The sequence below is a fragment of the Parasteatoda tepidariorum genome, chromosome X2, assembly GCF_043381705.1.
Source record: "Parasteatoda tepidariorum isolate YZ-2023 chromosome X2, CAS_Ptep_4.0, whole genome shotgun sequence".
Classification (NCBI taxonomy): Eukaryota; Metazoa; Arthropoda; class Arachnida; order Araneae; family Theridiidae; genus Parasteatoda; species Parasteatoda tepidariorum.
Window position 1 is genome coordinate 13,283,358 of NC_092215.1, and position 22,035 is coordinate 13,305,392.

Consider the following 22,035-nt stretch of genomic DNA (forward strand, 5'->3'; position numbering starts at 1 on the left):
TATGTGTATATATATATGTCTATATATATGTATATATATATATATATACATATGTTTACGCGTGTTTAGATGCATACATAATATATCACATAGAATCTTTTTATAGGGCTTCGTTTATCTAATTTTTAATTAATTAAATAGCGAGATATGTGCATGATACTACTAAATTGAGTTAGTAATCTGATTATTTAACCCAATTTAAGAATAACTGTTCGTAAAAGTTCACTTAAACAATAGTAAGAAAATTTGAATAGAAATGAAATTTTATTGCAGAAAATATGGAGATAAAATAAAATAAAACATATATCTTCACTGACAATTTATAAAATTGAAGATTTACGGTGAAGACGTTTCTTCATGTGTTTGTTTTGATTCATATTTTTATTTATCCGCATTAATATTCTTTATCAGAATTTGTGTAATTATTCAATTACGATAATTTAACAGCATGTCAGCTAATTCTTTTAATAATGATTTTATACACCATTTCATGAAATACGCAAAATTTTATTTTAATTTCAGATTTTAATAAAAAAGAGTAATTAGCTAATTATTATAAATTTTTATTCCTCTCTATTAAAATGTTTAATAGATTTTAAAACTGAAAAATATAAAATAAAGTACACGGAAAAATTAAAAAATTATTAACCTTATTTTTCGCTTGTAAATCAAATCTAATTTTTCGGATACATAAGTTTCGGATACATAAGTATGTTTTATTTAAACATTTTTGTTTGATTGAGTGGACCATATATTGGTTGGAGGTCTTTTAGGAAGTAAAAACAATATAATACTAAATATGATATTTTTCCTTACTTTTTTTCTGGGATTATAAATATGAAAAAACCGTTATGTAATTGTAATTGCTCGTTATTGTTAAACCCTTTTCTGGTTGTTTTATTTTTGATAGTAAGAATTTCTATATTTATAGCAATTTGAACATCCGAATAACAACTTTAAGTAACTTTTTCATTTTTATTTGGTTAACAAAAATAATCCAGAGTTAATTTTATTTTTAAATTTATTTTCCTGAATTCTTTTAAATTAGAATTTGCTTTGGTTTTTGCAATCAACCTTTACTATCCTGGGTAGATAGCAAATAGATGATACTTTCTCAAATTAATCTAAAAGTAAATATGATTATTGTAATTATCCTAAAAATTGTCAGACTTATTAAGCATTGCTAGATATTTTTCCCGTTTTGCCTGATAGGTAGCTAAATGATATCGAGGGTTTTCAAAGAGAAATATATTTCAATTAAATTATGGCATAAACAATGAAGAAACATTACATTGATCATAAATTACAAATTTTTTACTTTTTTGCCTATTTATGATGAGTTATCTAATATTATTACGTGCTGATTGTTAAAATCAACTTTAATTCATTTATTAGGCGACCGATTATTTTTTCCTTTTATTTATCAAATTTGGAATAGTATTCTTAAATTTTAAACAATGAAATATATAATTACCTTTCAATTTTATCATATATACATTTTTATAACCATTTAAGTGTATTATCTCGAAGTTGAGCTAATTGTTTTATCAAAAAAAAGGAATTATTTAAAAAATCTCATGTTCAATTCTTAGTCCGTAAGTCCAAATGATTAGTTACGCATCAACACTGGTTTAAGTTTAGTTGTTCAGAGTAAACTTAGATCTCTAATTAACACATTTTTAAGCTATAGATTTAATTTGATTTCGAAAATCTTCAAATTAATTTAAAATAAATTAAAATTATTATAAATACTTACTTATTGCTAGGACTGAATGAGTGACTAACGAAAAGATATACGCTTTTTTAAGTAAATAACATAATTTAACTTTTCAACTAAGCACAGTGAATTCTCAAACGCATAAATGTCCTGTTATTCGAAAGACAAGCATTTTTGTATAAATATGTTTTTCACTTCATATACACCGTATATATATATATAAATACCGAAAGAAAATCCATTGCCTTAGCACAAAGTTTGCGCTTAGCCTAAAGCTATCAAAAGAGAAGTAACGTTCATTCTTTGGACTATTTTTAAATGTTTTTCTTCAAACCCTATACAACAATGTCAATACCCTTGGGGTAGTCTGACGCCAACAGGAAGGCTTAAATCACCTGAAAAAAAAGTAAAAAAAGGAATTCGACCCTATCTTAAGAGTGAAAAAAGGAAAAAGGAAAAGAAAAACAGAATACTCAGATAACAATTCACAAGCAGAGGTTTTCCGATGGTAGAAATGTTTTGATGATAAATAATACAAATATCTTACCCTTGAATTCTATGGCTCTCAAAAGGGTATTAGAAAACTCAGCTTCAGGTTTCAAACAATGCTATTGCCCCATTCATCGCTTTCTTTGTCATTTACAGCCACGAGTCTGCAAAATATTTTGAGGAATTTTGATTTTAAAAAAAGTAAACGAATATTCTTAGTAAGAGTTTCTTTCATTTTAAAAAAAAGACGAAAAAATTTATTATGTTTTGCAAAAATTTACTATCATCCAAGGAAAAAAAAAATACTTGCAAAAATAAAGAAATTTGAAGTCACATTGAAAAACATATAGGTTGATCTCCCTCATCCTATACTTTCAACGAATTGAAGTATGGTTAAATTTGGACGTGTTTGTAGAAAACTCTTAATTATTATTCAATATGCTAAGCTACAAATGCTGCAAGCTAGTTGCATCAGCAATGCAGCCAGCAAGATGCATATTTTGATTAGTATGGAATTGATTTTGAATAGTACGCCGCAATGACGAGAATGTATCAAAGAAGTAAAATTATTTACAAGCGTTCTGCAAGCCTCTCAGTGCCACAATCGAATATTTATGAGGCAGAACCGAAAAGTTATGACGTATATGGAAGATTTTAATTGTACTGGGCACCAAAGCAGATTTGCGTGTTAAAATCAGAGCCATGATAGGTCAAATTTATTGAGACATAATTCTGGAATAACATATATGTTCGTTTAGGTTTGCCATGGCGGAGAATTCGTGTTTATGTATGACAACACTCGTCCTCAAAGAGGGAAACACATGATCTGTTTTAAGTCAGGCGAGAATGATCAGCATTCTCACCTGACTTGAAACAGATCATGTGTTGGGGATGGTTGGTTGATGAGTTGCATGCAATAAGAGGGCTGAGGGTTTATGAGTTGGTTGATGAGTAGATGGTGTACATCAAATATTTGTAACAACCAATGAGGCGAACAATATTTTTACTTCATTTTGATTTAAAATTAAAAAGAGAGGTTTCCGGAGAGAGTATGTGCAATTGAGAGGAAAAAAATGAGCGTGACTCTTTCAAAATTTATTCTATGCAGAGTGTTTTAAAATATATTTTGCTATATATTTTTTGAATTTTTTTAAAATATATTTTTAAAAAATGAAATTAAAATTCATTGTCATTAAGAATCGCAATTTGTTAGTTAAGTGATTAAAACCTTCACAAATTCTGACAAAAAAAGCAAAATGGGTATTAAAAATAATTAGAAATTCTTAATTTGCTTACTGAGCCTCTCATTAGTATCTTTAATAGTAAAAGTTTTGAAATCATATCTATTCTTTACATCAAAAATATTAATTTAGGCGAATTAAGGTCCTTTTTTTCATCTCTTATCTCATTATCTTTTTTTCATCTTCAAAAATATATTACGAATGGCAAATACAAAAATCTTAGTATAATGCATGTGAGAAATCGAAAAATTTAACAAAAGTGGTTTTAGTATTAAATCTGGATACTTTTTAGAAAAGTATTTTAAAGCTGCAAAAAAAGAACAATTCCAAGAGCTTGATAATAAATTTAACAGTATTTTTTTTAAATACGTTCAGCATCATTATAGAAAATAAATGTTAATTAGAAATATATTTAATACAAACGATATTTCAAAGGGAAAAAATCCATTATCCTATGCTTGTGGTACATTAAAAATAGAATTGGATAAAACATTATAAATCTTGTTTGAAAGTTATCATGAAATGTCTTCGACTTACTGTCGAATTATTTCCATTGTAAAAAAGCTGCTGTAAAGGATAAATAGTTCCGTCTAAATAATTTCCAGAATCTAAATAAATTTATTAGTTTCGTTGACATGTAGATATTTCTAACTTGATAAAATAAAAGAAATTATTTTGAAAGATATTTATAATTTGTATAATTTTAAATAATAAAAACAAAAATTTTAGAATCGGAAATTTAGTGAGACAGAAAGGACGAAAAAAATTCCATAATAAATCAATCGTATTATATTAATATGTAAGCGATTGATAAAGGAAAGATTAATAGTAGATTTCTCATTAATAGAAACAGATATTTTAAGAACAAGCGTGGTCAAACCAAAAGTCAGTTAAAAATTTATTATTAATAAATAAACGCAAGTAATGATAAATTTTAACATTTTTTCGACATAAATACTGCTAAAAGTCATGCTAATGGGTAACTAATTAACCACTTTAAAATTTGGTGAGACAAGAAGACCAAAAAAAATCCCATAACAAATGAATCAATCTAATAACGTATGATGTAAACAATAGAGAGGAAGATACAAAACAGATTTGCGGATGTTGTGACAGCGAAATAATAATTTGTTGCGTATTGGAATTATAGGTTATGTTTGTGGAAAAAAGAAATAATAATTAAGAATGATTACAGATTTCTGAAATAAATGAAATAAAAAGCTAAGAAGTCATTATATATGGGGAAAAATTTGAGTCGTGCATAAATGGAGTAGATATTAAAGAGTAGTTTGAGAAAACGATGAAGAATATGAAAAAATAAATGACTACTTGTAGAAACAGTATTGCTGCATAAGTTTTAAATTGATTCCATTCATTTATTTCTGTTGAAATTATTTCGATGTCAAACTTTTGTGGTTACACGAGAAAAAAATATTGTTCTCATATATGGTTGACGCTGATTTCTTTTCTTACAAAAGGAATATTTATTTATAAAAACAAATATCGGACAGAACATTTTACGAATTCTGTAATATTCAAATATAACATAATTTGTGCCTGACTCTGGAATTTTAACATGAATTTATATTTCATTCAAATTCTCAGTCTCCCAATTTGAATTTCAAATGAGCGAATGTTTAAATTTCATCAGTTGTCTTTTTCAATGCATTCGGCATCAGAAGTCCTCTTATTGCAACTGCAGTGTCCATAATCAATAACTTTCTCTTAAATTCCTTTGTTTGCAATGACAGTAAAAGGATGAACTTTTTATCTTCAGGAATTATTATATAACATTTACTTTAAAGAAACATCTGTAATGCCTGCTTCTTTCTAATAATAAAAAAAAACTTGATTTTTGAAAGAATGAGCCAGCTTATAGTTTTGTTTGGCTAATCGTTACAGCTTATATGATTGATTTTTATCTTGTCATTTTCCAAAGACTTAAAAATGATTTGTTATTCTTTCTGAAATTGGGGAAATTTTGCCTTGGAAACTAAGTAAATTAGTTTTTTTTTCTTTTCAAATTTTGAAGTGTTAAGGCACCCCATTTTTTCTGCCCGTTCCTTTGTCATTTGCATCGAATTTTCATGAAAAATGTGTCTTAATCGCTACTCATCGAACTGAACTGGGCAGCCAGAACGAGATTAATCTTTCTGTTCAAAATGTTCATTTTTAAATTTTGCTAACTGACCTTAAGCGGTATTTTCAGCTACTGTAACCTCTCCATAATCATTACAAAACTCATGAGCAGCTTTGTGGTCTCAGAACCTTGAGTAAAAACAAAAGATATGGATGCAGGAACTTAGTTGCCAATATAATAATTTGAAATCCTTCGCATAGTATTTAAACAAATAAAAATATCCTGAATCTTGTGTGATTTTATTAAATCAAAAATAGCTTTTCAAATACTACAATTTGCTTGCATTTATTATTTTTAAATATTTTATTATCTCTTATAACCGGCATTGTACGGTCGACCCGATCCTTGAGATATGTGGGTACTGCAAATAAACAAATATCTTTGGATAATTAATGAATTTGGATAATTAATTTGGATAATAAATTGTCTAAAAAATTGTTTTGATTTGTTACACAGCTAAATGATGAAAATTATATTAGCACAACTTATTACATAATAATTTAACACAATTTATTTTTAAATTTTTAATTTGTCTTATGTTCGTTGCAAAGAAATGAACAAATTGTGACAGGCAATTTAAATATTGCTTGGAACTAATTGCTTACCAGTATGCACCCATGTAACAATTATTTTTATCACCAACAAGTTTTGGTGCATTTTGATTGGTGCCAATTTCATGATGTCCTAGAATGGAATCAAATATTGCAATGCAACCCTATAAAATTAGAATTTAATCAGTGTTACTTATGGTTTATCAATACAAAATTTCATTTTATAAGTTAAACAGACCTATACGAAACTTTATCTTCTAATCAACAGTTTTGCCACCTGCATCTACAAGCACATTTTTAGCCGAAAAATAGCGAAGGCCGATACGAAATCTGAGCCCCACTGCAACAGTTTCAATAACAGTAGGATGCAGCCTTTTAATCTTATACTTAACAAATATTTACCGGCAGAAAAACTCAACCTTGAAAAAATTAGTATAGGTTAAATTATCGAAAATAATGGTAAAAATATGCAAATATAGGTACCTCTAATCATTACCTCTAGGTTGATTGATGATGATTTGTTCATTTACGCTACACTAGAGCTGCGCAATGGGCTACTGGCGACGGTCTGGGAAACATCCCTGAGGATGATCCGAAGACATGCCATCACAATTTTGATCCTCTGCAAAGGGGATGGCACCTCCGCTTCGGTAGCTAAACGCGAAGTCGAGCACTTTACGGTAGAACAGTTTAACGAAGACAAATACCGCACACCCTCGGTCCCTACGCAGACAGATCCAAGTGGTCACCCACCCGCACACTGACCGCAGTCAGTGATGCTTGACTTCGGTGATCTGCTGGGAACCGCGTCTTAACGATCAGTCCACTGCGGGACCATTACCACTAGGAAACATACTTTTTACTGTTCAGCATAAAATTATGAAATGAAGTAAGAAAATCCACCAAAATATAGATGTATAAAAATTCACCTGAATCACATATCTCAAGAAAATTTAATCACAAGTCTCGAAACTTGACTTCCATGCACATAAATTTTACTTAAAATTTTATAACAGTCATTGAACAGCCGACCCAATCCTGGATCAAGTATTGGGAGAATTTTGCCTTCGTGGAGGACTTTTTGATGGAACTCACGCGCATTTGCATTACATGGAGAGGAAGACCACGAGAACCTCCCACGGGTAGCCTGATGGTAAGGGGACTCTAACCCATGATCCGTCTACCACTGAGGATATTTCACGTCAGCACTGTGGTCGGTGCAAGTCGGATGCGGAATTCGTATCGACCAGCCATCTCTGGGATCGAACCNTTTAAAATCAAAATTTTATACCTTTAATTTTCTTTAACATAAGAAAAACCTTCTCGAATTGAAGCTTTCTTTCCATATTTATTTTAACCTCTAAATTACTCGTTCTTTTATAATTAACATTTATCTATAACGCCTTCTGTGTTTTAATTCTCCCGTCACCCATTTCAATAAAATGCCTTTCTTGTGTTGGTAGATGTGGTGAAAGATGTATGTTCTAAATAAAATGATATGTTAATAATTTAATCTTGTGCTGGAGAATTTATTTGCCTCTATTTTCATGATTTATCATGTCCTGTGTGTACAGGGTGAGTACCTTTCAATTATTGTTATGGGCATGCATATATGTGAATTCATTAGTTTTTCTTATTGGAAACATCAGCTTACTGTATTAAATCATATATTGTTTGGATATAGCATGACTTTATCGTATTTACCATTAATCTTTAATTTTCTTAGTTTTCACCCTTATTCTAAATTTGGTGATACCAAATCATCCAATTTGTTCAAACCTCACACTTTGTGACCCTTTGAACCTATTGGGTTATTGTTATCCCACATTAGCATTGTACTACCACTTTCCTTAACGATCACATTCCCCTTCAATTTAATTAATTTACCTTTTATACATTTCGGCCTTAATTATATTTATTATGACATTTCAATCATCTTACTATTTTTAATCATGACTATATCCAATTACTAGTACATATACCAAATATTTCAATCTATTAGTTATAATTACATAAACAAATTTACTTTACCTTATACGCACCAAATACTTTTTATTCAACTCTTACAGAGAGGAAGACCACATGAACCTCCCACGGTTAGCCTGACAGCAAGGGGGCTCTAACCCATGATCCGTCTACCGCTGAGGATATTTCACATCAGCAGTGCTGTCGGTGCAAGCTGGATGCGGAATTCGTATCGACTGGGATTCGGACCCGGTTCGCCGCATTGGAAGGCGAACGCTCTATCCCCTAAGCCATCGTGGCTCAGATTTTTATGTATTATATTTATTAGTTGTTATCTCGATATCAAGGATTAGTTTTAATGAGTATATTCTTGAATTTATTGAAGTGTATTAAGAGTTTACGCTCGCTAGTAAGACCCCAATTACTGCGATCCTACCTTTACTGTTTGCTGTTCCTTTGAAGCAATGTTATTTTAATAAACATTAGAACGTCTGCATAGAATCATTCATTACAATACTGCGACCGAAATTTAGTCATTTGATTGAAAAAGAGCTTTAAGGAAATTAATTAAATTGTTATTTTCGTTGATGTTATCACGCAATAAATATAAAACATCTTGAAAGAAAGAAGAGTAACATGACTCTTTAAATTCGTGTCCTAAGTTCAAGTGGTCGTTGTTTATGGTCATTCATAATCTATGTAAATAAACTCTAATGTATATCTATGTAAATAATTTATAATCTATGTAACCTATTTAAAAGAATACAACAAATATATCCATCATACTTTTTTGTTTGAGAATTGTATTAACACTTTTTGTGAAATGTCCGTCCCCTTGTGTGGCTTATTTTTGAGTTAAAACATGTGGTCTTCTCAATTAGTCAGCTTGAAGTATGTAATTAATTGAAAATGACAGCCCCAAGCCAGCATATTATTCTTAACGCAGTGTTTCACCTATGGAGTAATATTTTAAAGAGTACTTTTTCGCATATATAAAAGAGGAAAAAGCTATTAGCAATTAGAAATATTACCAATTTTTCTCACGTTATCTTATTATCTTATTTCGCTTTGTTCCCGTTGGCCTGGAATTTTTTCATACATATATACATATGTTGCATAACCAGATTATAAATTTTTTGTAAAATATTTTTACATAATAATTTTAATTTTTTATGACCTAATATTTGCGGTATTTTTCTACATTCATGATCTAATATCATTGCGTTATAACGTCTGTTTTCAACTGGACCACAAGATTCGCTACGTCTAGCGTCGACTGTATTTTTATATAAAGTTTTGATTCCATTTTATCGAAATACATATCATACCTGAAATGTTTAAATGATTTGTAAAACGCAGCAAAAGTACTGTTACGATATATATTACTAACGAACGGTTTCGAAATGTACGGATACATTTTAGAAATGTTGAGAAGCGACATGATTTTAAGCCACCTGAATATTACTAAGGACGTTTTAATATTTCAAAATATATTACAAAATTACATGATAGTTAAAAGAGTTCGTTAAAAATTTTTTTAAATTTTTTAAAAATAAGTTTAAACAGAATATTAACTTCGTTAAAGCTATTTTTAATAATCTAATTTCCATATTTAAGGATTTTTGTAACAAACAACAGCTTTAAATCGTTTACTAAAGTTGCAAAAATTTAAACTCTTGATTTCTTCAAAATCTTCTTAAAAACTGCCAAGTGCATGAATTAAGTTTTTTAACCGAGCGTTAATTTCAGATTTAAGGGCTCTGCTAACATTTATTTTTATTTTATACAAAGTAAGAAATAATAAATAAGCAAGCTTAAAAATTGATACTACCTTACAGCCTGAAATATTTCGTTATAGCTTGTTCTAATCAAAAACATTTTTTAAAGCCGAAATATTAAGTAACTAATAAATATTTTTATCGAAAGAAAAATTGTTACATAATCGATATCGTACTGTGTTCAATGTTTTTAGCTAGCAAGAAAAATGATTAATATCATCAATACTCAAAAAAAGATCGTGTAAGATGTAAAGAAACTTGAAATTCTGGAATTCATTTTCTGAACAATTTATCATTTTTCTCAATCCTGTCATCTAAGGAAAGGCTAGCGTTTTTCTCTTAATCATTAGTGCTCTGTGCGTAATGATGACTTTATTAAAGAACTTTACGAGCATCTTGGTATAACCTTCTTGACATTTATTTTTTTATGTTTTTAGTCAAAGGATTGCATTAGATTTACTATGAGGAGATTAATTAACTTGTTGACTCGTTAATAAGCTAAAAGAATTCCTTTAAAACGTAATATTACCTAATGTAGTCAAATTCTAGCTTAGGGAAACCGGCCATCACAATTTGTGGTTGGGGAGAAACAAAAAGTGGCAATCATTCACTGGATACAAACTCCTTGAAAAAGTGTTTTTTTAGGACATAAAAATTGCGCTAATAAACAATTTGCTTTTAAATTGACTTTCAATAAAATCTCTTAAGCGAATTTCCTCACATAACAAAAATTTCATCAGAATGTTTAATAATATTGAAATAATATGAAGCAGATGTTGCCTATAATCTTTTTGAAGAGTGTCTCTACTTGTGTTCTAGTGAAAGCAATGTAAGCAATATTTTGAAATAATTCTTTATAATATTTATTAACTTGAAAACTTTTAAATATCAACCAAAAACAATTAACAGAAAAAGTTAGCCACCATTTATACAATAAGCGTGCGAACTAACATTATTTAAAAAGCAGTTTAAAGGGGACTACTAAAACTACAACCGAATGTTCATTATATACCGGAATCATTATAGTAGGGCTAAACTGCACAGTCATTAAAATCAAAAACCATGCATTAATATATATTCTATAACATTAATTACTACTTTTTTGCTATTTTGTAGATCTGTTAAATTTGCTCAATTACACTCTAAATAAAAACACCCATTTCTGCATAACTAAGTATTGCTTTCCAGAAATTAATACCATGTCTATTATCATTACACTTATTAACTAAACAATTGTAATGTGACAATTATTTTTTTGTAATGTGTAATTGTAGTGTATGGCAGCATAAGTTTACCAATGCTTTGTTTACCAAAGACAAAGAGGCAGTTGTTTCGCAAAAAAATCTCTTAGGAAGTAGTAGCTTTCCGGTAGCAGGTTCTTCATACTGTGTCTGTTGTTACAATAAATAATTAATTTACAAAAAATATTTGTTTATTTATCTATTCAACGGCTTAATTTAAATTGTTTTTAATCGAAATCTAATAGAATTTTAACAATAATAGACTGATTTATTTTTCTATATATTTTTTCGTTAAAATGTCATGTTTGTTATCCAATTTGATAATAGACAAGACAAATTTAATGCCATCAACACTCTGAATCACTTCGTGTTATTAAGTTTGTGCTATCTGTTCTGAAATTTAACGAGTTGTTGTAGTTTATTTACGTCGCACTAGAGCTGCACAATGGGCTATTGGCGACGGTCTGGGAAACATCCCTGAGAATGATCCGAAGACATGCCATCACAATTTTGATCCTCAGCAGAGGGGATGGCACCCCCGCTTCGGTAGCTCTACGACCTTCCCGCGAAGTCGAGCACTATACGGTAGAACAGTTTAACGAGGACCAATACCGCACACACTCGGTCCCTACGCAGACTGATCCAAGTGGTCACCCACCCGCACACTGACCGTAGCCAGTGATGTTTGACTTCGGTGATCTGATGGGAACCGTGTCTTAACGATCAGTCCATTGCGAGACTGCAATTTAACGAGAGACAAACCATTTTTTGTAAGAAGCACACGAGTTTGTATACCAAATTTATTTATTAACTGTTACACATACGGGGTACAGCTTTGATACGAACCCACTCCTTACATTCTAAATGGCGTTTGGCGGAAAGACTGGTGGGAAAAAAACATTCCAATTATTTATCTATTAATTTATTGTTACCCATACAAATGCAGGCTTGAGTGCTCTTTCAAAATTTAATTTATTATAAGTCATTGTCAATTTGAAGAACAGATAGAGAAGGACGTTACCAAGATGTGGTTGGTACTGTAAAGGTTGCGTGCTCGAATCCCGGCGTATCCTTGGGTTAATCTTTGCGACGTCCTTTTCTATCTTGCGTTATCTGTTTATCGACTCTTAAGGGCTTTATGCTGAACTTGGTAACGAGCACACAAACCTCCATGGACATTTGTAACAATAAAGAAATAAATACGTAGATGTCTCTAGGAATTCAAACCCTCTGCCTACACGCTATCACTTTAAGATGTTTGGACTGCCTGTTGCGTAACACTTAAGTTAATGATTTAGTTTAGCCTTGTCCAAGCGTTTGTATACTTACCGTAGATGCTTTACTTACGTCGTACTAGAGCTGTACAATGGGTTATTGTTGATGGTCTGGGAAACATCCCTGAGGAGTATCCGAAGACATGCTATCAAAATTTTGTGAGGCCACTTCCTCAATTTAGACACAGATCTGAAGAGGAGGGAAATTTTTTTCGCCAACCACAGGGCGAGCCAGTATATCGTATGTACTAGGTGAGTCTTAACGGAGTCGAGTATCGAACTCCAGCCCCTCCGCACTGGAGTCTTATTCTCAAACCACTGCCTTTGTACATTTACAAATGCGTAGTGATGTATAGTTTTACGGTAAATGTTAATTTATAACTTTCGTAGAAGTAAAAATAACTAACAGGTCAAAAACAAAGCAACTAGGTTTTGATAAATAAAATAGAGGCTACTAATGATATGTTTTAAAGTTATATCAAATTATACTGTACAGTTAAAATTATGGCAGTTTTGTTAAAAGTGACCAAATTTTGAGCAATCTATTCTTCAACCTGAACATGGCTTATAATGAATCATGCTTTGTAATTAAGCGCACAAGCCTACATATATCTGTGCAGAAATAATTAAATACTTGGAATAATTAGTCTCGTCTTTCCGTCAAATGCCATTTAAAATGGAGGTAGCGAGTTCAAATTAGGGTCGTGTATTTAATCCAAAGTATGCCTTGTCTCCTGCCTAAATGCAGCAAAACAGGCATTACAAAAATCGTTAAAACAGTGCAAAAATATCGAACCCGCTATCTCTACGCTCATTTGGCTGAGGGACAACACACCATGAGGCCCCAATGACAAACATTTTTTTTATTTTTTATTTCTACATCACCGCCCTGTATGTTTTTCAGCCTACCGCTCTGAAGAGTATTTGTAGTAGGCTCGAGTACCGCTATAGCGTTTGATGTATATTCTTGCTTTTTTTCGTTAAGCATTGTTATCGATTTTTCAAAATGAAAAGAGACAATGGTAAACTGAGGGAGAGTTCTAAAATATTTATTTTGTAATTTTAGCGTAATAATTTATGGAACGTATGAAAAACTTTTTATTAAGTAAAATTTACAGTACCGGTCAAAAGTTTAGAGTCACTCTTGAATTTTTAAAAATGAGCAAATAACAAGTTTTTTACATTGAAAATCGCAGCAAATTATATCTATTTTGACAAATATAGGTACACTTATGTGATAAGAACTATAATTTTATGTATAACTTATGAATTTCATCTAATATTTGATTCTTCGAACTATCCTCATTTAGCCTTAATCACAGCAGAGCATATTTTTGGCATTCTTTCAGTTAGTTTTTTCGATGTTCTAGTTGAGATCTGCTTCCAGCAACTAAGTAAAGATTCCCAGTTTTTTTTTTGATTGGTATATCGCATTTTTCTGACATTTCTATCGAGTTCATCCCACAATGGCTCAATAGGATTAATATCGGGGAATTAAGGGGGCCAATCCATGTATTTCAGTACTTTTTTCTTCTCTTCTGATGCAATGTAGTTTCTGCACAGTTTCGATGTATAGTTTGGATCGTTATCTTGGGGAAAAACAAATCCTCGACCTACGATCCTCTGTCCTCATGGAAAAGCGTAACGCTGCAATATTCTTTGATAATATTTTTTATCCACAATTCCCTCTATTCTTACAAGATTTCGCCCAGTAGTGGACTGATCGTTAAGACACGGTTCCCAGCAGATCACCGAAGTCAAGCACCACTGGCTACGGTCAGTGCGCGGGTTTGTGACCACTTGGATCTGTCTGCATAGGGACCGAGGGTGAGCAGTATTGGTCCTCGTTAAACTGTTCTACCGTAACGTGTTCGACTTCGCGTGCAGGTCGTCGGGCTACCGAAGCGGTGGTGCCATCCCCTCTGCAGAGGATCAAAATTGTGATGGCATGTCTTCGGATCATCCTCAGGGATGTTTCCCAGAACGTCGCTAACAGCCCATTGTGCAGCTCTAGTGCGACGTAAATGAACAAATCAATCAATCAATCAATCTTACAAGATCTCCTAAGTTTGTCTCCCCTCCGCAGAAGATCAAAATTGTGATGGCATGTCTTCGGATCATCCTCCGGGATGTTTCCCAGACCGTCGCCAATAGCCTATTGTGCAGCTCTAGTGCGACGTAAATTAACAACAACAACCAAAGTTTGTCCCCGGCGAAAAATCCACAAACCAGGACTGCGCCTCCACCATGCGTAACAGTTGGTAGTAAACATTGATTTGTCATGCGTTCTCCAATTAAACGAAGATCATGTTACCTTCGCTTGCTTGCAAACAACTCAAATTTTGACTCGTCAGTAATCAAAACAATTTACCACTGTTCTAAAGACCAGTTAACATGTTTTTTAGCCCATTGCATTCGTTTTCGTTGAACACTGTTTTACTTTTTCAAAAGAGGTTTTATTGCAGCTAAACGATCTTTTAAACCATTGTCACGAAGTCGACGATGTGCAGTAGTTACTGACACAGTTTTCTGTCTAGTAACATTCAATTCCTAACCGTTGTTGTAGTTGTTGTTGAAGTTAATTTACGTCCCACTATAGCTGCACGATGGACTATTCAATTCCTAACGGGTTTCATGTGCTGCTCGAGACCGCTGCTGCTTACTTTGAATGCAGATAAACTTATCGTCACGTTTGGATGTTATTTCAGGTCTCCCGGATCGTTGAAAGCTCTTATTTTGGTAAGTTTCCCTTTTTCTTTTGCAAAGTTCTGAGAACAGTGGTCTGGGAAAAAATTAGTTTTAGAGGCAATTTAATTGCTTGAATAGCCTTCTTCATGAAGTGCAAAAATAACTCTACATGTTTCTACCCTTATTTCTGATTTTTTACAGATATTTCTGCTATGAATTGTATAAAAAAATGGAACTTTTGTTTTTAATATGTTCCAGTTATTCTGGCAAATTAAGGTTCTTATGTCAATATTTGAAATGCGTTATGTACATGAACTTTACTTATAATGAACCTTACAAAAGAAGATGAAAAGTAAATTGCTTATAGACTAAAAATTAATGAAATATTTTAAATAAATTATGCTTTTTTTAGTGTAGGTATTTACATGCACTTTCGTTCATTTCATAATTAACTACAGAAAAGATACAAAATGAAAAAATAATGAACAGTTTAAAATGGAAGCAGCGTTTTGTTAAGTTTATTGATGCTTATGTTTGATAAATTACATGTTTAAGTCAGAAACATTTAACTATTTGTGAAAGTTTTGAAATAAATGCAAGTGAGTCTAAACTTTTGACTGGTACTGCACTTTTCAGTTTTGTATTTGTCACTAAGTGTAAGGCAGTAATAGCTATTATCTTGAAAACCAGAATTTCAGGGAAACTGTGTTACCATAGTTAATGATAAAACTACCAAAGAACTATTTAAACACCTTTTATTTTGTTACCATAATTAAGATTTCTTTGACCAAAAGTGATTTTATCATGCAATTATGGTATTACCTGATTTTTTTTTCTCCATGTATGTTTGGTAACAAAATGCGAATACTACAACCTAATATTGTGCTTAATGCTGTGCTATGCTAAAATGTATCACATCAGTAGAGTTTCGACAAACACAGTTGCATTACAGCACTTTATTTGCTTTCAATTTGTTAGTTTAAGCTTTTTCTGGAAGAAATAAAAAAAATACGCAATATTTTTCTGAACATTAAATAAAACCTCAATTTTCCATACACAAACTTCATATCATTTAAGTCATTTGAAATATTAAATTTCCACTTAAAAATTGAAATATTCCATGCGATTGAATATTGTTTCATAAGTATAGATGGGAGACAGCATTTCAAATGATTCATTGTTGTTGACGTATGCCATTAAGGCAGAGGAGTGCGATTGTTCTTTTCTCCAGTGGAGCCATCTATGGCCAAGAATTCCACTTCTGCCGCACCCATATGTCACACCCGTTTATAGGGCGGACCCATTCATACATTCAATCATTCATCCACAGATCGTAATTTTGACCTGGATCTGAGAACGATCGATTTCCAATGCATTACCCCCAGATTTATTGATTTGTTATGGGAATATGGAGGACTTTGAGACTCGACAGATTTAACATGCATCAGTCACCATTTACTACACGGGGAGAATCGAACCCACGACCACTTGGACATGGGCCCAGGTTATAAATATTTCATTATATATTGATAATGGAGCACTTATTCTTCAATATAAATGAGTAAAATTTGAATCTTTTATAATAAATGTTACTATAAACAATTTTTTTGTGTGTGCGTTGGCATTTGTTAAATAAAATGTCTAATAATGTCTGAAAAACTGTAGCATTCACCTTAATTCTCAAATTCTTGCAATTACAACTTCAAAAATATTTGATAATGCATTAGTAAAATTGAACATCAAGTGAATTTAATTTGGTTGTACTGTCAATGAAGAGGTAAATTTCGTAATATTCGCTGTTAAGGCGAACTGCAATCCAAATTCTTAGCTTTTATAAATGCTAAAAAATATATATAATTTTCCGAATTTTTTTTTGTCTCGAGCATTAATAGTCCCATACTGACAGAATATTTTTTAACTTTTGAATGATCACCCCTCGGTGAAAAGTATTTCCCCCCTTTTTTTACCAATTTTGTAAAAACCGCATCTTTGAAAAAAAAAATGAAAAAAAACTTCAAAACGTGAAAGCTATTCAGTGTGAAATGTTTTCAAGAATCTATAGATTTTCCATCTATCTCAGTTTGTTGAATTGGATTTGACGCTACTGGCATAAGAAATAACATTTTAGGACCTCGCGAATTTTTGTAACTCAAAAATATCTGCTTTATTTGGGGAACTTGATATCTATATTTTAACTTTCATTTTATATTTACAATTCATTCGAAAAAAATATCTTTTCTTTTACAATCTAACTTTATTGCAATATATAATGCTTACATGTACTTGTACTACTGTTTTTGTGACATTTTTAAAGTCAAATAATAGATATTAGAAATGGTTTCTTTTTTTATTATTAAAAAACATATTTAAGCCTGAATTGATATTTATTCGAATTTGGATTTATAAAACAAAGTTTCAAGTACTTCTTTAAAACTAGTCAAGTTTTAAATTTTCAAGTAATTTCTGGTAATCAAACTATACAAAACTCATAAGTAATCTTACAAGTTTTATACGGCTTAGCGTGGGATGTGAGTTTTTCTTTTGGATCGAAATGTTTATTCGGTGTAAATAGTTTAAGAATCTTATAATTAATTTTTTATACATAAATGGGACTTCATTGCCTTTTTATCTTTATATCGAAGGATTAATTTTTTTTAAAAAATTGCATAGCTTTTGACATTCATTAAAAATCTTGTTTAATCAATCTTGCTGAAGTCAAAGTTAACAATGGATTTATAAAGCATTCTAAAGTAAAGCTAAAAAATTTTCGTGCATTTTTATTTGATTTATACTAGTTCGTATTAGACGCAGTATTAAGGCGCATGTTTATTTTATTTTATGAAGAACTACATTTTAGAAAATGCTCTGTTTGATATGTACAACACCGAAATTAAAATTTTCAAGTAATGCATTGAAAAAACTTTTATTTTTAAAACAATTTTGAAATCGAAGTCATGCATTTAAAAGCAGTTTAAATTGAAATAATTCATTATTGGATCATAAATATTAGATTACTCCAATCACTCATCATCATCATCTTTGGACTAGTTTTTCGCATTTTCGATCCATATTGACGTTTTTGTATGATTATTTCATTTATAATTAAGTATTTTTATTCTTTAGAAGCTGCTCAACCTACATCGTTAAAAGTTTGTATTTTTTCCTTTAAAAATATATAATGAAACATTCTGAAAGATTGAAAAATCCAAACGTTGTCGATTATTATTAAATTAATTTTTTAAAAAAACAATACATTATAAACATAAGTTTTGCTAATTTTTTGAAAAAAATAATTTTGTAATTATAAGCAAATACAATTTTGTACGTTTAAATATTTTCAGAGATATGACAAAATAATTGAAATTAGATTTTCCAAAATGCAATTGTCAATGCACTGAGAAAATAAAATCTGAAAACAAAACAACGCTTATATCGTAAAGACATTTCTGGCAGAGTAAAAATTAAATAAAAAGTGGTTTTTATTAATAAACAATAAAATTCATGTATTTAAATTTTATATTGACTGCTTTGTTCGTTGTTAAAATGATTGATTGGAAATTCCGGCTTTGAAAATTATCTTTCTTTGAAACAATATGTTTAGCACACTTTAAGTTCTTATTACCCAGGCATTAAGTAAAAATGTAACATTAAAAAGTAAATTTAACAAATTGAAATGATTATATCGTTATCACGCCTTATTCTGTATAATCGGGAAAAATTACCTGACTATTTGTCAGATCATATTGTTCATTTTACCACTCATTTGATAATTTTATGACTTTGATGTCAATGGAATAGAATGGTAATGGACTTTATCATTGGTTTGCAATGTATTATGGTGCATTTTTTAAATGGCCACACTCTTTTAATGGGTGTTAGATAATGTAGTTTATAATTATGTCATCTCTTTATTTATGATTTCTTTATACTTCCCATTTAAATTATTATTTCTTTTCCAATTTTTAATTTCCCCAATAGACTTCTCAATTAGCACATAGCTTGTTAAACATATTGTCATTTTTATGCGATAGATAATGGAATTTCTTTTTATTAATCGTAAATTAACTGTAGGACTCAAAAATATTAATATTTAAAACCCAGTATTAATTGTTTAAAATCCAAGACTTTTGACAATAGAAAGGAAACATAAATATTCCTAAAGAATTTACAATCAAAATATATATTTTATAAAATAAATTAAAGAGTCATTTTAATTTTATGTGAAATTGCATTATTTATTTAAATATATTTCTGGAATTTGATTACTACATTAAAAGTCGAAGTATGAGCAAAAAAAAAGAGTGGGTATTGAGAACTTCTCACGCATGAGTGGGAAGGGGTTTTCAATTTTCTTATTTTGATGAAAAGGTGTTTATTTAAATTATTAATATGCCAAAGTAGTTAAAATTTCTCATTTCAAAAATTGAGGAAAATTATAATGTTCTTCGACGACTATTTTATATTTTCATAGGACGATACGCCGTCTGTCTTCGGGTAATTTAATATATATAACGAAATAGTAGCTTATAAATGCTGATAAAACGTTGCGTGAAATTTTGAAAGTAAACAAAAAAAAAGTAAAAAATTAAACAAGGCTATTACAGTTTCAATAATAGTGTCAAAGAGCACAAAGTGGAAAATTTTCTATCTCAAAATTATAAAAAAAAATCAATTTGAATTTGGTTTCAAACTACAATAAGAAAAATATTTTTTTTAGATTTTGAGAATGATTATGAATAACGAAAGAATACTCTTGCAATGCGAAAATTTGCCTTCCTTACGAGACAAAAATGTTTAAATTATTATTACATTTAACAATTATTAAAACATACTTTTAAGCACTTCTGTGTTAATATTTTTTGACTTGCTGAAGTAGTTCTAGAAATATATACATAAAATGAAATTACAGCTAGAAGATCAAGCGTTTTTATAACTTAACTATTTGGAACTTATTTTTGTGGTTACTACTTTTAATTTGAGTGAAAAATAAGAATCCCTCTTATAAAACAAATATGTTTACCAAGAAAAAGTACAGTATTAGCTCGTTATTAAGAACCATTTTTTTTCTTTTATAATAGACAACTATTTTGATCTAAATTACTTATCTAGAGTAAACTGTTGTCGTCTATACATTGTATACTTAATTAAGCAGCACTGTATTTTATGAAAGACAAAGATTTCTCAAATTTTGGGTTTACGACTTCTAATGTTCAACTCAATAGCCTGGTAATTTTGAATCCAATCCAGAAGACAAGGGAACTCCTGGATCAAGTATAGGAAGAAATTTGCTTTCGTGGAGGTCTTTTTCATGGAATTAACCCACATTTGCGTTACATTGAGAGGAAGACCACGAGAATCTCACATAGTTAGCCCGATGTCAAAAAGACACTAACACATGATCCGTCTATCACTGAGGATATTTCACGTGAGCATTGTGGTCAGTGCAAGCCGGATTCGAATTCGTATCGACCAGCCATCATTGTGATTGGAACCCTGTTCTCCTCATTGGAAGGCGAAAACTCTATCCCATGAGACATCGCGGCTTTGTAAGAAAAAATTGAAATAAAGTCCAGTACCTGTTGTCGTCATTGACAACAGTGAATACTAATTTTAAAAGTAGGTTGTAATTCTGGGAAATAAGGGTGTGTGACAGACACATGTGGTCAATATAAGGGACATTTTTTAGATGTGAAGCAGGAATTTTAGAAATAACAATAGAATTTTTTCTTTGGTTTGAAGAAGATAACTTACCCGGTTGTCATTAGAAAAATAATGAGTTAAATTTGTAAGACGAAAACGATGTTCACTTCTCTGAATTGATATGAGATCTAAATTAAGAAAAATATTAGTTTTTTGTATAATATTGCTTATTTGAAAAAATGTAAACATGCATTAGAACAGGGGAATTTTCTAAAACATTCTGTAACATTTTAATAATGGAAGTAACTTAAGCATCGAAATGCTAATGTGATAAATACTATCAGTTTATTTTATTATTATTTTTACCTTTCCATGGGTCATTTATTTTCTAGTAAATTAAAATGTTTTTTCAAACTGAAATTAAAAACAAGTTTGCCATATGTTTGCCGTTAGAAGACCGTAGGATATATTTATTGGTTTCTGTCTATTATAAAATTGGAAAAAAATTATCATAATTCTTCGACGACTATTTAATATTTTCATATGACGTTACGACTGATGGCTTCAGGTAATTTGAAAGTATATAAAAAATTTAAAAACTTACCAAGGCTCTAACAGTGTCAAAGAACACAAAATTGGCAATATTTTACGATAGATGAAATCACATTAGGGAATCCTACGGTATTTTTTTTTATCCAGTGAACTTTTGCCATTAAACTATGGTGTGCTATAGCATATGATTACATTTGTTTTACAAACTAAGGCAACATTTTATCACAGCCCTATGGCATTTTATCATAGAACTACTCTCAGGCGTATTTATACATGGACCATAATAAACAATTGTGATTGAATTATAGTGAGCTTCTGGAGCTTTTAGCAAGAATGATTATGCTACAAAAATGATAGTAATAAGACAAATTAAGGTGAAAGATTAGGAAAGGTGAAATATTAAGCTTTCACCTTAATTTATCTTATCAGAGAACGACAATATATATGTAAGAAAGCAAAGGACCCTTACCGATACCCACCTGTTACAGGGCAGTACCCGAATAATTCAAATTATGTGAAAAATTAATTTGAAAACAATAAAGGAAATATGAGTAATTTAAAAATAAATCGGAATGAACTTAGAGATTTGTTGGTTCTCTACTGTTCATTAATCTAAAATTGAACTGAATATTAAAGATTGAGCACAATATCGTAGAAGGGCACAAAATATAATATTTGATATTAGTAAAAAACATTGTCGCAGCCGTGATAGCTAATTTGGAACTGGATTCCATTAAAATCATTTCGATATCCAAAATA

General features: G+C 30.5%; 1 protein-coding gene across 5 annotated transcripts in view; it reads left to right on the forward strand.

The window, feature by feature from the left end:
• The window catches only part of LOC107454859 (cytotoxic granule associated RNA binding protein TIA1-like), a 975,013-nt gene that overhangs the window by 178,500 nt on the left and 774,478 nt on the right, over window positions 1–22,035 (forward strand). The window contains exon 1 of one of the 5 annotated variants that reach the window (XM_021147027.3): window positions 14,675–15,135. The exons of the other annotated variants lie outside the window; for them this stretch is intronic. Within the exon in view, the coding sequence (XP_021002686.1) occupies window positions 15,031–15,135 (105 nt within the window). The 5' untranslated portion in view covers window positions 14,675–15,030. Of the gene's footprint in view, window positions 1–14,674; window positions 15,136–22,035 lie in introns of those variants that run through there. 5 annotated transcript variants of the gene reach the window in all.